General features: G+C 36.4%; 1 protein-coding gene and 1 long non-coding RNA gene across 2 annotated transcripts in view; both read left to right on the forward strand.

Moving 5' to 3' along the window:
• LOC139149025 (kielin/chordin-like protein) overlaps window positions 1-17412 on the forward strand; it is a 60364-nt gene that overhangs the window by 31342 nt on the left and 11610 nt on the right. Inside the window, exons 28-38 of the mRNA XM_070720522.1 lie at window positions 5238-5320; window positions 5911-6004; window positions 6375-6460; window positions 7329-7379; window positions 8079-8161; window positions 8819-8876; window positions 10073-10166; window positions 12566-12648; window positions 12861-12957; window positions 13590-13672; window positions 14809-14917. Of these exons, the coding sequence (XP_070576623.1) occupies window positions 5238-5320; window positions 5911-6004; window positions 6375-6460; window positions 7329-7379; window positions 8079-8161; window positions 8819-8876; window positions 10073-10166; window positions 12566-12648; window positions 12861-12957; window positions 13590-13672; window positions 14809-14917 (921 nt within the window). The remainder of the gene's footprint in view (window positions 1-5237; window positions 5321-5910; window positions 6005-6374; window positions 6461-7328; window positions 7380-8078; window positions 8162-8818; window positions 8877-10072; window positions 10167-12565; window positions 12649-12860; window positions 12958-13589; window positions 13673-14808; window positions 14918-17412) is intronic.
• LOC139114903 (uncharacterized) lies at window positions 969-2579 on the forward strand. Its single transcript, XR_011547993.1, has 2 exons — window positions 969-1991; window positions 2374-2579. It is a non-coding gene; the product is annotated as an uncharacterized lncRNA (long non-coding RNA).

A 17412-nucleotide genomic window follows, 5' to 3' on the forward strand; every position in this document is an offset into this window, starting at 1 on the left:
ACCTAAAGTTTCAGACCTTATTTACTTTTGTCATTCTTAATTTTCTGGTTTAAATATTTCTTGTTGTTTTTCTGGTTGTACTGTGCAGAAATTGTCATAACATCAACGTATAATTTCCCTGTACTGAACAGATAGAAATAACACTTATTGTTGATCTTTGGTATGCACCAATTCTGATCAACTTTAAGCGACACCGTATAATTGCGGTATTTTTAATTTTGTATTCATGAAACGCTTGATGTTTTCCTGCATGTTTTGGTCATAGGATGTACATATGAAGGCATAGACTATGATGACAATGAAGCGTTTAATCCACCCAGTGATCCATGCAACAGATGCCAGTGTGTGGTAAGTGTTTAAAAATCTGGTCTTTGTGTCGTGTGTTTTCTTGCTGTACAGAATCCACCCTGCAAATCAGTACCCTTGTAGTACACTGTTCCTTACCGAAAATTATTTCTATTGCAAATTTGCCGTAAGTTTGCTGCAAATAAGCAGCAAGCATATAGCTTGCAGGAAGGAGTTGCAGAAGTTTGCAGCTAGATGTGACCCTCCTGCAAACCCTTAAATCATTTTGCAGCAAATTGCGGTAAACAAGTAAATTGCTGCAAATATGCAGCAACACATGATTGACATATTGCCCACTCCCTATTTCATTACCAGGGAGTACACCCTACACACTGTGTACAGTAGCACTTCGTGACCAGTCTCATATGTAAGCAACACAAAATTGATCTTGCATTTATATTTTATGTTCATTTATCTCATAACAGACAATCCACTTTTTAAATTGTAATAACTGGTAATGCTAGATCATAATGGACAGCTTCAGTTAAGCTGTTGAAGCATTGCATGGATATAAGAGTGCATCTATAGTATATATTGTAGAAACATAATGTAATAAAAGTAACCTTTGACAATCCGGTTGGGTAAATTATGGTTGGATCGAAACTGAATTTTTAGGGAAACAAATTTTTAAAACAGGGACTTGTCTGTCTTGCAAGGTACACCCTGTATTTTCTGCGAATGATACCAAAATGCAATCAGTTTGGAACGAAATGTGCGTCTGATGATGGTCTTTAAGGACACGTCGTAGACTTTTGTTACTGCAAATCTGTACCTAATGTTTGGTTTAAGCAAGGACCCGCCACTACCTCCAAGCAGAGTGCTCCAAGCTATATCCCATCAATATAGTATACGGTACGTACAATACAGTGTGTGTCCCATCGATGCCGCTAACAAAATCTCGCCTTCTGATAACATAGGTCGAGGTAAAAGGCTTGTGTCCATGTTTTCAGCGTTAGAGTTATATTGTCGAGCACAAATTTGAGGTTTAGGATTACACTCCATCCCGAGTCGCTGTACGAAAATTCATTGCGCTACTTCGCCAATGTTCAACACGTCCTGTGTATCAGCTGCGAGCAGCCGACATGTTTTACACTCTCCGGTCACGGTTCATCAAGGTCAGTTCGCGCATTGATATTGATTTTTCGTGCTGAAAGAATTTTTACTCTCTTTTTAGTCTTTCTATGATAAAAATAACCATTTTCATTAAACTAATAAATTAAATGCTATATTAAGTATGAAATATAACAGATTGGTGCAGATGTAGAGTCAATTCCAGCGTTTAAAAACGGGACTACATTATCAATCGCGTAATGATTTATAGATCGCACTTCCGTTTATCGTCATGAGGCTTGATCGGCGCGAAGTTAGATTTTAGTACCATCGGCCAGTGTTGGCAGCGTACTTGTGATCAGGGAGTCATCTAGTGGACAATTTCGTGATCTTTCTATGGAAACGCCAGCCAAATGATATCACATACCGGTAGTTGCAAAAACGTGTATACAGTACCAGGGACTGGCGGAGTTCTAAATTTGTGAACGCGAGCGGCAGTAATGATGCCGACTATATTTTCTGAGTATGGTATTTACACACACCACGGAGAGACCTGCAACCGGGAATCGTCCAGCGTTTGCGAGCCGTTCACAAATGTAAGTCAATGTACCGTTCGTCTGTACATCGCTATTATGTTCTGTAATCGTTGTATTGCAATGTTTACCTCAAGATAAATTTTCGTTGAGTACTGATTCATACTGAATTCACTTTCGTTTCACAACAGTTACTTACAGTAAGTGCTTAGATGTTTGCAGATTGTCGCCGTCGTGTATGTAAACAACATAGCATGCGGCGAGTTGTCCGCTGTCGGACATTTTAATTAATTTCGATCATGAATATTTATGCATTTTCTGCTTCAATTTTTCAACTTGATTATATCTCATTTTCAAATAATTATCGATTTCTTTCATGAAATTTACAATGTTTGGTCAAACGGTAAAGTCTTACACTCTTTCCTGAACGATTTATATTTTTCAGAATCCATTGCTGGTACACGTACACTAAAGGGGACTAGAAGTCTGAAATTCAGAGAACAGAAAGCCAAATCGCAGCCTTTGACAGTAATGTTGTAAATGTTACATGAAACTTCTCAAGTCAAAAGAAAATCTTGACATGATCATGACACTTATTTGGCATGAAATGAACATGGCATATAAAATAAATTGTACCACAATTGAATTTAACCTTTTTTTCTCTGTCGTCTTTTAATTTATAATAACTTTATTTGCGCTGACCATTGTTTCTTGTGGAACTGGTATTTCAGAGCTTAGTTGGATCACCGTCCACTCACCTGGTGGGTGGAGGGACGGTGGTTGGATAAAACACATCTTGTGCTGTCCACAGTCTGCCATAAGATTTGTCAGATTTTCATTCTCAACCATGTCACTGACATTGGCCATGTCTACACAAGTGATTCTACAACTTCTGTGTACATATCTGAACTGACCTTATATTTTGGAGAAGATAAAATTTTGAAACTTGTGGTACAATACAAGAAATTTTGCTGTCACTTAATTGTGTTACTTCTTTGGTTTTCAGTATCTCTTGTCGGAATGTCTATTATAATGTATTTAGTTACTAAAACTGAAATTGGTAAAAGCCAGAGCTGACTGTTGTGGAATTATACCAACTTTTGAAGGAAATTTTGTATTGTGTAATTTGCAGCAAATGTGCAGTAACATGCAAAATAATTTGCTGTATTATTTTCAGTAACATTCAAATTAATTTGCCGAAAGTTTGCTGCAAGGATTGTGCCGCAAATTTGCTGCAAAGAGTTTGCAGCAACGATGCGGGAGGGAGTTTGCTGCATATTTGCAGCAAGTTCACAAGAAACCTAATTTGCATCTGAAAAATGAACCACCCGCATATTTGCGGCAAATAGTTTGCTGCAAATTTACTGCAAAGCTTGCGGCAAATTTGCAGTAACAGTTTGCGGGAGGCCTAAAATTTCGGTAAGGGCATAGAAATCAAGATATAACCTGTATTTGCTGGAGAAAGCCGTGGTAAATGAAGATATAATAATAAGAGTTATCATTAGAAGTACAAAACTCATACCTACAGTAGCTATCACATGAAACATCATTACAGATGACAAAAACCTCTGAACCACATCCCCCTACATCATGCGACCTCACTGATGCCATATGTTGTGGGTTTGAATCCAATTGAAAACTAGCTGTATATCATAACTTTTAACTGAAAGCAATGCCATGCTCTTGATGATTAATAAGGAGTTTGCTATGTGAGGAAAGCAGTGTATCATCAATTATATGCTTTGCTATTTCAGTCAGGAAATGTCCTGTGTATGAAAGTGGTGTGTCCAAGGGTTGATTGTCCAAATCCAGTAACTATACCTGGACAGTGCTGTCAGACATGCCAAGGTAAACCCATCTTATTTTTCAATAGTTCATAATTTATCTTACAATACCCACACTGACATTAATAAGTTCAAGCTCCAAGGAAACAAACTTGGCCAAGATAGCAATCCATAATGCTCAAAACTTTGTGATCCTATTTTTAGCTGATATTTGGTATGTATATAAATACCAAAAAGAGCTTATATGGTGAGTCTGTGGTGTCTGTATGTCTGTATGTATGTATGTGGGTATGTATGTGTGGATTTATGTCCATCACACGCAAAAGCTCCCATACCGCGAAAGCTACCATCTCAGTATTTGGTGTACAGGCAGATGCAGGGGTTGAGATGTGAAATTGTTCAAATGAATATGTCAGTGTCAAAAATGTGCAAATGAGGTAAGAAAAAGGGAAATCCTGCAAATGTGCAGGAGTGGTGGCATGCCAATGACTGAAAGAGGCTACTCCACTGACCTTGAGTCATTTCCTGTCATTGTTTATGAACTGTTGCATATTAACAGACCTGCTCAAACTAAGAGGGACGAGCTGTTTCTGCTATGCATGTATCTAAAGTTGACCTCCAGTACCTAAAGTTTCAGACCTTATTTACTTTTGTCATTCTTGTTTTTCTGGTTTAAATATTTCTTGTTGTTTTTCTGGTTGTACTGTGCAGAAATCATTGTCATAACATCAACGTAGAATTTTCCTGCACTGAACAGATAGAAACAACATTTATTGTTGATCTTTGGTACCCATACTGGTATGTACCAATTCTGATCAAATGTGAGCGACACCGTATAATTGCGCTATTTTTATATGTACATGTTCAATATCTCTTAAATGCTAGGTGTCTGTAGAATTTGATACATTCAGTTCATTTAGTGAAGACATCACTGTCAAAACCATTTGGCTAAATCTCCACCCTTGAAAGGGTGATTCAATTGCTGACTGCAGGTGTTACTGTTCTCTGACTGTGTGATCCGTCCACATGCACTGTAGAGGTCATAAAGCACTTACACACATGTACTCACTATCGTACACTGGACACAAACTCAATCAAAGTGATACATAAACTTTGTTTCACATACAATAAAGTCTCACTGTAAAAGAGCAGTCTTGAAAACAGGTTTAGTTTCAATAGTAGAGAGGTGTCCTCATCAGACGTGTAAAGTCTTTTCAAGTTGTAATTCTTGACTTAATACATTGGGTCCTATCAGAGAGAAGAGCAGCCCTGATTATACAGAGGTGTTCATAAGGAAGGGTTTCACTGTACAGCAAGACTATTCAAATTACGAAAGGAAGATGTTTTAGACTTGTATCATAAAAGAAAGTGTTAAAATTGTAACTGTTCATGACTAGTTTGTCATTCTCAGCCTTTCTTGGCTGTAGTGTTTGGTTTCTTGCATGACAAAATGTGCAATGTTTAATGAATTAATCGTTCTTCAAGTTTCTCCATTTAATATTTTATGCCTTTTCATTCGTTACAGATTGTATTCACGGTGGTCGAAGTCACTTGGACGGAAGTCAGTGGACATCTACGTTAGATCCCTGTGATGATTGCATATGTCAAGTAAGTCTTGATGTCAATGAAGGTATACAATGGTATCTTCCTTTTTTTGCAATGTTGAGTACTCAGCATGCGATCCATGCAATGACGTGACATTGAGTATCGAGTCTATACTTAAGGTAGGATGTGCCTTGAGGATATATTCTTCTTAAACTTTTACAATTCTCTTCTGATCTACCTTTTGTGGGGGGCTCATTTTAAAGCTCTTGGGGTGAGAAAAATTTTCAGTATCTCAGTTTTTTCGAAAATAGAAAATTTCATTTTCCTGTATAGAATTGATACAGAGGTGGCGGCCTTTTTGAATTTGAAATATCGGTAAATCTTGGGTAATTTGTTTACCTAGTACCAAAAGTTGCATTTTGAAAGAGAATGCTTGAAAGATTCCTGGAGGAGAGGTTGTGCAAAAGTTTAAGTCTTTCACTTTCAAGGCGCATACTACCATAAACAAAGCACTTTGTCAAAATTTCAAAGGAGGCTAACTATCACTCTGTGCTAAAATAAGTCTTATAATAGCTGTTGTGTTCAATTCTTCAGAAATGAAAAGCCAAAATAACTATTATTGTTAAGAACCTTATTGTCTTTACTCTTGACAGGGTGGAGAAGTCAAGTGTGTTCGAAAGGCGTGTCCACAAGTTAGATGTTCAAGGCCAATTTTGAAACCTGGAGAATGCTGTCAAGAATGCCCTGGTTAGTATTCTCAAACTCCTTAGTTAACAATTCTTTTCTAAAAAATAAATAGGATTTCCTACTAAAACACGTAAGTCACTGTTTGCTTGTTTGTTAATGGTTGGTTGGAAATAAAGATTTGCATCACTGTTTGCTGGTACATTCTTATGAATGGATAATAATGTCTAAAATTTTGCCTTTTTCAAATGGTATTTTTCAATTTAGTTAAAAAATAAAGTCTTGCAAACAGTGCCTCCTAACCATCTGGGTAGAACTGTGGAAACATAGTTAAGCAAGTTTCAAGCTTAACTGTAAAACATGCCAAAATTTCTGTTATGAATTATTTTGAAATCAACTTTATCCTTTTATGTTTCCTTTGGTTTTGATCAAGATACTTGCGAAGTTGATGGCAGAACTTATGAAGAGGGGGACACATGGATTTCTCCAGATGACCAATGTCTGCAGTGCCTGTGTTTGGTATGTATGTAGTTGATTCACATACAGTTTATTAGTAATGAAGTGAAATATTTACTATGTTTTATAGTACCATTTGAAAATATTTCCAGTTTTGAGTTTTAGCAAAAGAGTGTGTCCAAACTGCTTTCCCATACAGTTTGAGTTTTATCAAAGCAATGAGGTTACTACAACAGCTAGAGCTTGTACAGCATATATTTTGGTAACTATGTACCACTGATATGTTACGATAGTAAGCGCCTCAAAAGTGAAAGACTTAAACTTTTGTTCAAACTTTTCTCAGTGGAACTTTCAACCATTCTCTTACAAATCAAAAATACGGTGTCACTGTGCAAAGTTAAGCCAGAGAAACAAAAAATTTCCTTCACATTTGCGGATATTTGAAATTCAAAATGGCCACCGTCCCTGTGTTAACTCTATCCAAAAATAAAGCTTTTTAGTTTTTGTAAAACTGGGTTAGTGTAATTTTTTCTTACTCCAAGAGCTTTAAAATGAGGTGCCAAAAATGGTAGATCAGAAATGAATTGTAAAAATTTAATAGTCTGAATATCTGTTGCCATGGTGTGTTCTATCTTAACCATCAACTGAACCACCTGTGCCTTTGGCCCCTTGACAAGGAACTGTCATCATGAGATAATAATTCACGTTTTATTGTCAATGCTTCGATGATACTACAAAATCTATCACCTTGTGAAAGTAATAGGCATACTAAAATGTGATTGATTAATAATGAGGTAAAATCATTGACATATTTTTCTACCAATCCAGGTGGTTCGATAGTTCGTAAAATTATCCACTGACCTGATGCTGTCTATTTTTGAACCATAGGCTGGCAGCATCGTTTGTTCTCCTGTAGTGTGTCCAATTTTAGACTGCAGTAGCCCAGTGTCAGTGCCTGGCCAATGTTGTCAAGAGTGTGGAGGTAATGTATACTTCCTTTGAATAGCTTGAATCAAGAGTGCACAACACATTGAACATTTGGCACGAGGGTGGGTGACTAGAGCATATGTTAAGTATGTTTGATAGAGATGCACATCTAAAGGTTATTTTAGAATCACAGTTTTCATCATTGCTGTTTTGCACAATTAATTCATTTGGTTGATACATATTTCAGTTGACTTTTATTAATGTATCTGAACTTATGCCCCCAGATGTTTATCAACCATACATTTTCAACATGTCCATCCCACCAGTGTATAAGCTTACAAGGGTTAGTGATAGGCTCAGAATAAGTACCAGATTGGTAAACGTCTGGAGGGTAAATGTTCTAGAACACCATTAGCAAGCCACAATTTCTGGTATGATATCGGGACCAATACCCCCTTGATATTTACAATGCATGGACTTGGATTATGGATAGGGCCAGGACAAGTAACCAGTGGGTAAGTCCCCTGGTAACTTCAACTGTCTCTGAATCTTTGGTGATCCTATTGTAACACACATGAATTTTCCCTCTTTTGAACACGTGCTAACACAAAAATTTATACACAAATGCACTTCATATTTTTGTTTGCTCTTCCAAACTTCTACAAAACAATATCTTACAATGTCTTTAAAATTCTTTACAGCATAATGGAGAGCAAAATTTAATCTCACAATGCTTGTATCTGAATATTTTTAGGCTGTGTTCACAATGGTCAGGAGTATGTTGATGAAAGCCGGTGGACTTCTATTTCTGATCCCTGTGAACAGTGTCAATGCATTGTAAGTTAGACTGCATATCTTCAGTCTGTCCTCTTACTATGTCACTTCTAATTTTTTGTCAGATGGTTTTAGATTTTAGTCCGTTATACTACCAGGAAGGTCTGTAAATGGTTTTGTAGTGTTTTAAAAGTGTTGTGTGAGCCACCTTTGACAAGGCTATTTCTGCGGGAGAAATCTGCAATACAGAGTACTATGTGTGTGAGTGTCTGTCTGTGTGTCTGTGCGTCACTCAGGACCATGGTAGTGCATATGCTGTACTTTATATCTGTAGGACAATTTGACAGTTGCATGGTTCAACTTTATATTGAACGTAATTTCTGTGGGATGATTTGCAAACTGTATGGTACGACTTTGTAGTTTTCATGGCTTATTAATAAGCCTTTTTGGTAACTCTTGTATGTGCATCTACCAGTATGTGAAACTAAATACCTATTGGCCACGTTTTGATTGTTGTGGTCTGTTGAAATCCTACGTTGGTAGCTATGAACTGTTCTGTGGTAACAAACAATGATTCTATGCAATAATCCGTTTTTTCCCTCTATCTGAACAGAATGGTGAAGCTAAGTGTAACAGGGTGAGATGCCCAGAGGTCACATGTACCCACCCTGCACAAACTGGGTGCTGTCCAAATTGTGAGGCATGTCTATATAACAACAGACAATATATGCTGGGTGAAGTGTTCGATGTCAATGATTGTATCAGCTGTGTTTGTAAGGTAAGGTAATCACTTTAGAATAACAGCATCTACTGTTAGTTTTTGTGTACAATTTTCTGTTTTCAGAAAAATCATGTACCATACTTGTGCCACATGGCCAATATGTTACCATACTTCCTTATGGGAACCACATTTAAATGTTGGACAATACTTGAGTACATGCTGCCCAGAAGATACGTACGGCTTGGGCATTGGAAATGAAGACTTCTTCAAATTAGTTGGAAATGCAAAATTTGTCATTGAAGTTATGATTCTCTTATTATAAGGTTTATGTAATGGTGTTCCTATGCATGATATATCATGTAATGGTTCAACAGTTTAGATAAGTTTCATATAAAATCTTTCATTGTATTTTGCCATAACATGTATTATGTAACTTTTAAATAACTTGACATGAGTTACGGGCATTTAGCTCATATTTGGTTTCATATATAAATATCAAAAAGAGCTTATATGATGAGTCTTAGTGGCGTCTGTATGTGTGTATATTTGTGGGTATGTATGTGCGGATGTATGTCCGTCACACACAAAGGCTCCCATACCGCCAAAGCTACCGTCTCAGTATTTGGTGTAAAGGTAGATCTAGGGGTTGAGATGTGAATTTTTGTTCAAATGAACACATCAGTGTCAAAAATGTGCAAATGAGGTAAGAAAAAGGGAAATACTGCAAGTGTGCAGGAGTGGTGGCAGTGAACTGAATCAGCCCACACATCTGAATAAGAGGATTTTGACCTTAACCTATTTGTATGCAGGGTACCTATTATGTTTGGGAGTGGTAGCAGTAACTGAAACAGCTAATTGGTCATTTCCTGTCATTGTTTATGAACTGTGACATATTAACAGATCTGCTGAAACCATGGATGTCTATTTTTGTACATCCCGGCATGGTTGAAAGATTCTCTGCTATGCATGTTGCTAAAGTTGACCTTCAGTACCTAATGTTTCAGACCTTATTTACTTTTGTCATTCTTAATTTTCTGGTTTAAATATTTCTTGTTGTTTTTCTGGTTGTACTGTGCAGAAATTGTCATAACATCAACGTATAATTTTCCTGCACTGAACAGATAGAAATAACACTTATTGTTGATCTTTGGTATGTACCAATTCTGATCAAATTTGAGCGACACCGTATAGTTGCGGTATTTTTTGTTGCATTTCCTGCTTTTACCACTTTCTACCTCTTTGTTTTTTTGTAGGATGGTGATGTACAGTGTGTGACTCAAGAATGCCCAACCTTAGACTGTCCATACACAACCAAAGATCCTGGACAGTGCTGTGAAAGATGCAGAGGTAAGCCTGGGTATATCATTCCACACCTATGGTAGTATGTGCCTCAAAAGACTTAAAACATTTGCTCAAGCTTTCCTGAATGAAACTTCGAACTATTCTCTTACCAAATCAACAACAAAAGTCAGGGGGTCACTGTGCAAAGTTCAGAACTAGTGAAACAAATTACCCAACATTTTGCGATATTTGAAATTCAAAATGGACACCATTCCTGTGTTAACTCTATGGAGGAAAAATTAAATTTTTGATTTTCAGACTAAGACGCTAAAAGTTTTTCTTTCTCCAAGAGCTTTAAAACGAGTCCCCAAAAGTGGCAGATCAGAAAAGAATTGTATAAATTTGAGAGTCCAACTATCTGACCCTGAGGCGCGTTCTATATGTCTCAGTCCATTTTTAGGGGCCCAAGCTTATAGGCTGGGCCCCTATTGTTTTACAGGAGTTCAACTTTCTTCTTCTGGTTCTTCCGCTCTTTTTTTTGTCGACCTGGAACTCAAACACCGCTTACCGCAAAGTTCTCAAACTTGCAGGGCAAGATACTTATGAGTACTTGTGCACCTTGGTATAAAAATTTTGATTGGTCACGTGACCTGGCGGCCATATTGGATTTTAAAAAAACTGAAAATGACTTCTCCTGATGATCCAGGGGTCTGGTCAATTTGAATTTTTTCATATAGCAAGCATGACCTAAGGTCTTCAGAATTTGCAAATAAAATTGCATACAGTCACGTGACTTTGGCTATCATATTGGATTTTCAAAAAATACCAATTTAAACTTTATTAATCTTCTTTCCAGAACCAACACACTGATTGAGCTGAAATTTTAGTCATGTCATTCTAGAGTGATCTCTTCCAAGTTTGCAAAAAATATTCGGATCGGTCACGTGATTTGGCCGCCTTATTGGATTTTCGAAAAATACCAATTTAAACTTTATTAATCTTCTTTCCCAGAACCAACACACTGATTGAGCTGAAATTTTAGTCATGTCATTCTTAGAGTGATCTCTTCCAAGTTTGCAAAAAATATTCGGATCGGTCACGTGATTTGGCCGCCTTATTGGATTTTCGAAAAATACCAATTTAATTTTCAAAAATCTTCCACCAGAACTAACACACTGATTAACTGAAATTTTGTTCATGCCATTCTTATAGTGATCTCTTTCAAGTTTGCAAAATATATTTTGATCGGTTGTGTGATTTGGCCGCCATATTGGATTATCGAAAAATACCAATTTAATCTTCAATAATCTTCTTCCCAAGAACTAACACACAGATTGAGCTGAAATTTTACTCATGTCATCCTTAGAGTGATCTCTTTCATGTTTGCAGAAGACATTTGGGTAGGTCACGTGACTTTGGCCGCCATATTGGATTTTGAAAAATTTCAAATTTAATCTTTAAAATCGACTTCTCCAGAAATAACACCAATGGAGGTGAAATTTTACTCATGTCATCCTTAGTTTAATTTCTTTCAAGTTTGCAAAATACTTTTGGATCGGTCACGTGATTTGGCCGCCATATTGGATTTTTGAAAAACACCAATTTAATCTTTAAAAATTTTTTACTCAAGAACAAACACACTGATTGAACTGAAGTTTTATTCATGTCATCCTTAGAGTGATGTCTTTGATGTTTGCAAAAGACATTTGAATTGATCACGTTATTTGGCGGCCATATTGGATTTTCGAAAAATTCAAATTGAATCTTCAAAAATCTTCTTCTCCAGAAATAACACACCAATTGAGCTCAAAATTTTACTCATGTCATCCATAGAGTGGTCTCTTTCAAGTTTGTAAGCGGCATTTTGATCAGTCACGTGATTTGGCCGCCATATTTGATTTTGTGTAAATTGCAATTAATTGTTTAAAAATCTTCTTTTCAAGAACCAAAACACAAATTGAGCTGAATTTTTAATGGTGTCATCCTTAGTGTAAGCACTTTCAAGTTTGCAAAAGGCATTTGGATGGGTCACGTGGTTTGGCGGCCATATTGAATTTTATGAAAATCTTAAATTGATATTTAAAAATCTTATTCTCCAGAACAAAAGCACTGATTGAGCTAAATTGGACTTGACGATTCCATTTGGATTCGTCAAGTGGTTTTGCCGCCATATTGGATTTTTCGTATAACATACGATTACAAGCAAAACCCATAGTAACTATGAGGTGATGTTCAAAGTCCTTCTTTGGGTTATAGATACAAAAGACTTTCCAAGCTCAAATTTTGCACATAATATCATTATTGCCAGAATTTGAAACCATGTTAGGCACTTGGGCCCCGCCAACGCTGCTTGCAGCTTTAATTTTAAGTCAGAATTACTGTTTGCTAATCAAAGAATTTTTTCTAAGAAAAAAAATGTATTGACAAAAAGTGAAATATTGGTGTGGTTGCGATGAAATTTTCAGGATGTATGGTGAATGGAGTGGAATTTGCAGATGGAGAGTCCTGGGTGTCTGATATCAACCCGTGTTTGTCCTGCAGTTGTCGGGTAAGCCTAATTCCATCATATATATTGACATTGAAATTATTATTTCAAGTATTCCTTTCATGTTGATCCATCTGCCATAATAGCCATCACAGTCAGTGAAACCCTGTGCATTGTCAGCAAGTATAATATCTGTTGATAAACGTTTTCAATAGTGATATAAAGGTTGGTGTGTGTTGACAAATTCTCCAATTCTCCTAATGTTTCTGTGTTAGAACGGAGTAGAAAACTGTATTGAGATCCGATGTGCAATTCCGGAATCCTGCGCCCAGGTGGTTACCCTGCCTGGACAGTGCTGTCCTCTCTGCCAAGGTTAGTGTCAACCAGAATGCAGCTCTCTGCTTTTTATTTATCCACAGAACTATCCATGTTCAATCACTGAATTTGCAATCTTGCCTTCTTATAATCAATTTGTTCTTTCTTGAACCCCATAAAAGACACAGATTGTCAGTAGACTGTGTGCAAAGGGAGCAATCCCCTGCAATCATGAGATCCTTTAGTGTTCACAAGTACCATTCAATGTTAAAATTTTTTAAAGTGAAAACGCCACAAAAAGGTAAAGATAGATTTATATACATTGCAATGCAAATGAAAGATTTCATTATTTGAGGTCTGCTACTATTATCTGCTGTAACTAGTTGCACTTTGGGTTACGACAGTTAGTCAATTCAATGTGCTAAGTCAGAGTGTATGTCCTGAACACATAGATACCGGTATGTATCCTGTCACCATTTTGGTCACAAACTCCTTTATAGTCGCAAGAGTTGATTTGTCGATCATTCATCAACAGCAAACAGTTCAACAATTCATCTTTGCTCAGGTCAAAACATGTCAATATAGTGGTGCTGAGTGAAAACCATAGACTAATGACAAACCGGTTATACGGTATGCTTTTTTGAAAGACACTAATTGATACATGTGCATCTGACAATTTGATTTCACAGGATGTGCGTACAATGGTGTGACCTATAAAAATGGAGAAACTTTCCAGCCAATAGGCCAACCCTGTGAGACCTGTACTTGTGAGGTAAGTTTGTTTTCTTTCACCACTTTTATCAACCCATATATCTTTGGTCTTGTTCCCTGACTGTTTTGAAAATTGTGTAGTTGAGCTCACCACTTTATAAATATAAAAATCTTTTCATGAATTTATCATGCTGTAGGTACACATTTAACAAAAATATTTTTCTTTCATTATCATTATATGTTTTCTTTTAGTGCTCTGTAATCAACATTATTTGATAAATGTAAAATTACAAACTGACATATCATTACTTCTCGACAAGTTTAAATAAAATTATATACCTATGTTTCATTATCAGTTTTTCCTATCAACATTATGTTGTAGCCTCTATGTTTCTACCTGAAATTTCAAAATTACAGGTCATACTCACAGGTACAAATACAGTACCATAAGTTTAGATATTTCTCATCAGTATTATATGTTAAAAAAAAATAATTACTTGTCTATATTGCTCACTTTCACAAGTTTGTGCTTAATATGTATATTTCACACATATTTTTATGCGATTGCTTGTCAATAGAACATTTTAGTTGCAAGAAAGGGCAAAGTGCAATTACTTGACACTATGTGCAGGGAAAATGTAAGACTTAAAAGTTTTGCCCTAACTTTCCTCAATAAAAGCGTTGACCATTCTTTTATGAAATCAAGAATAACAATCAGGGGTCACTGTGCAAGTTTGGAACTTAACCCTTGCACCCTGACCCCCTGGTACCCTATGACATCATGCGGACATTTTGTCCGAGCCGGGTTCAAAGGGTTAAGAAACAAGTTATCTGATATTTACTGATATTTGAAATTCCAAACGGCAGCCATCCCTGTGTTAATTCTACGCAGAAAAAAATTAAATTTTCGATTTTTAAAAAAGTGAGACAGTGAACAATTTGCTCACTCTAAGAGCTGGAAAATAAGCCCCAACAAGTGGTATATCAGAAAAGAATTGGAAATATTTGAGAGTTCAAATATCTGTACCCTAGGCACCTTCAATCTTAAGCAATAAATATTCAATTGTTTGTATCCATATATTCTCCCATATTGTTGGTCTTGTTTGTGATCAATTTCAGTAGGGGCTATATGCTAGATTTCAAGTGGAATGTGTTTTTAGTTGTTACCAACTCTCAATTTGATAATCATTTCTTCAGAGTGGAAATCTAAATTGTTACCAGATGACATGTCCGCCTGAGACATCCTGTCCAAGTAGCCTTCTAGAGCCTCCATCACCTGGGGAATGTTGCGGCAAATGTCAAAACAGTAAGTCAAATAAAATTGTCATCATTAATGAAAGTCAGCAAAAATATTTGCCAAACATGTCAGAAAACATTCTATTAAGAGTAATTCCAGAGAATCACGATGCAATGAGCTCCATTTTCAATGATTAGTCAAAGGACCTAAGTATACTTGCACAAATTACAGTACATGTGTGGACACAAAATTTTTGCCATGTTTTATTGGAAAAGTATATGCCATACACAGGTTGATGTTGATCCATTATAGAGCCTACGGTACATTTGGACTTTTATCCCCACTTTATAATAAAATGGTGTATTTCCCTCAAGAAAGTATTAGTAACCTGACTAAGGGCAAGAAAAATAACAAGTTTGTTTCTCATCCTTGCATTCAGACCCATTACGTCAACCTTTCTTTCTGCTCATGAGGAAATAAAAAAACATAAAACAAACACAAAAATATGCAACAATAGTGCATAACACAGTGCTGTATTAAACAGAACTGTAGACAAAATAATTTACTCTAACATTCCATTCATTGATGTTTTCATGTTTTTCTGCGTTCTTGTTGATTGAAGAATAAAACAATTGAGAGTAAACAACTGTGTCACCGCATCATATTTGAAATATGTCTAGGATGAGAAACAAACTTTTTATTTTTCTTGGCGTAACATTGAATTTTTACCTTTTAATGACAGGCCCTAAGGAGATCAATTGCACATCAGAAAGCATTGGAAGAAAAGTTAGGCCTTATGAGGATCCTTGTATTGTCTGTGAATGTGTCGTAAGTGTACATCAACTTTCTTCGAAAATTACAACAAAGGAAATATTTGATTAAAATGCTTATTATTCTTGTACAGATATGTCTTGTTAAAAGTACCTACATGTAAGAGTGCACAGTTAAGCTTAATCAGTTTACCAACATTGTTGCTGCAACAGCCACTCACTGGGGAAGCTCAATGGAAAATTAAGTTTATCCTTGATTGCCGCAGAAGACGAATCTAATCATTTTGTGTATTGCTTTTGATTGTGCATACCGGTACTGTCAGTAAAACCATATGTGGCAGTTTGCATATTCCTAAAATATGATATGGCGAAACATAAAAATACAGTGTAAGTTGTAGGATGCAGGGGTAGCACAAATACCGGTAGTATATTTTTGAAATTCCAAATTCAAAGTTTGCCTCTTAACCTCTTTAGGACTTATCATCATGGCAGTGTGCACGTGAAAAATTGTGGTACCTTGAGCTGTCCTGTTGCGGAGCAGCGTAAAGGGCGCAATGACTGCTGCGCTCGTTGTGACCGTAAGTTATTGGTACTGTGCAGTCATATTGGATATGATCACAAATGGGGTAACATGGGATCTTTGTGTTATAAAAGGATTCCTTTTTATTCTTTCATGACTAAGAATCATCATTTTCCATCCAAATGGAATCGCAATTCACTGTATGGGACACAGTTAACCCCATGAGTGCTGTAATTTTCCACACCAAAATTCTTGTGCAAAGATTTACCAAGTTTTGGAATGTTTTTGCTTTTGTTGGTAATAATTTAACAAATTGTCATTACTCTTCATTGGCTTTTGAACAAAATTTGGAAATTTTTTTTAAAAATTGTCTGGATCCAAAAAAAAAATTCTGGATCATATTTTACACAGTCAACAAAAATTGGCATTTGTATTCAAAGGGTTAATTAGATATACAATATTTATGTTTACACATCATTATGCTTTGAACAAAGCTACATCCACACAACCTCACACATTCAAATAGAACATTCTTAAACAAACAAAATGAGAATGTTAAGATGTGTTTCACTATGTTTCGTGAAAGAACAGCAGGGGATTCATGTTGAAGCTCATAGAGTCACTGAATTTTTCATTTGGTTATTCTCGTTGAATTTGAAAATTTGCTACAAAGTTCAAGAAATGTTAAGATGACAGGGAATGCATACACTGTTTTAGGCCACTGCTGCATAAATTTAGTGATTGGATTCTTAAACATAGCATATAGTGAGTCATCCATGTCATGCATTCTTGCTTCATTGTAAAAGTGTAATATTACTTTCTGTGATGAGTGGCAGATTCTTAAGGTACTTCACGCCTCACAATTGAAAGACTTAAACTTTTACGGAAACTTTCCATAAGGATACTTTAATTCTCACATTCCTGGCCGCTGGAGTGCGGGATCGACAGTGTGGGATAAATCGATCCCACACTCTCAGAAACCGTCCCACACTCTGCAGTAAATATTACACGAGCTCTGATTGGATGATAAACAGTCTGTTTTGTTCCACGCGCAAAAGTTATCCAATGGCACGACGAGTAACGACGGACCAGAACTACAAAGTAAGCAGGTCAAAGTACAGTGCCAGACGACAGAGTTGTCACGAGTTTTGATAATATTGTACGTGTCCAATATGAATTTAACGCATTTTGTGGTCATGTGAGAAAAAGAATCTCACACACCAAGGACCTGGGATCAGATTTCTCACACGAGTTGGGGATATTTTGTCTCACAC

Source organism: Ptychodera flava, chromosome 2 (assembly GCF_041260155.1).
Source record: "Ptychodera flava strain L36383 chromosome 2, AS_Pfla_20210202, whole genome shotgun sequence".
NCBI classification, from domain to species: Eukaryota; Metazoa; Hemichordata; class Enteropneusta; family Ptychoderidae; genus Ptychodera; species Ptychodera flava.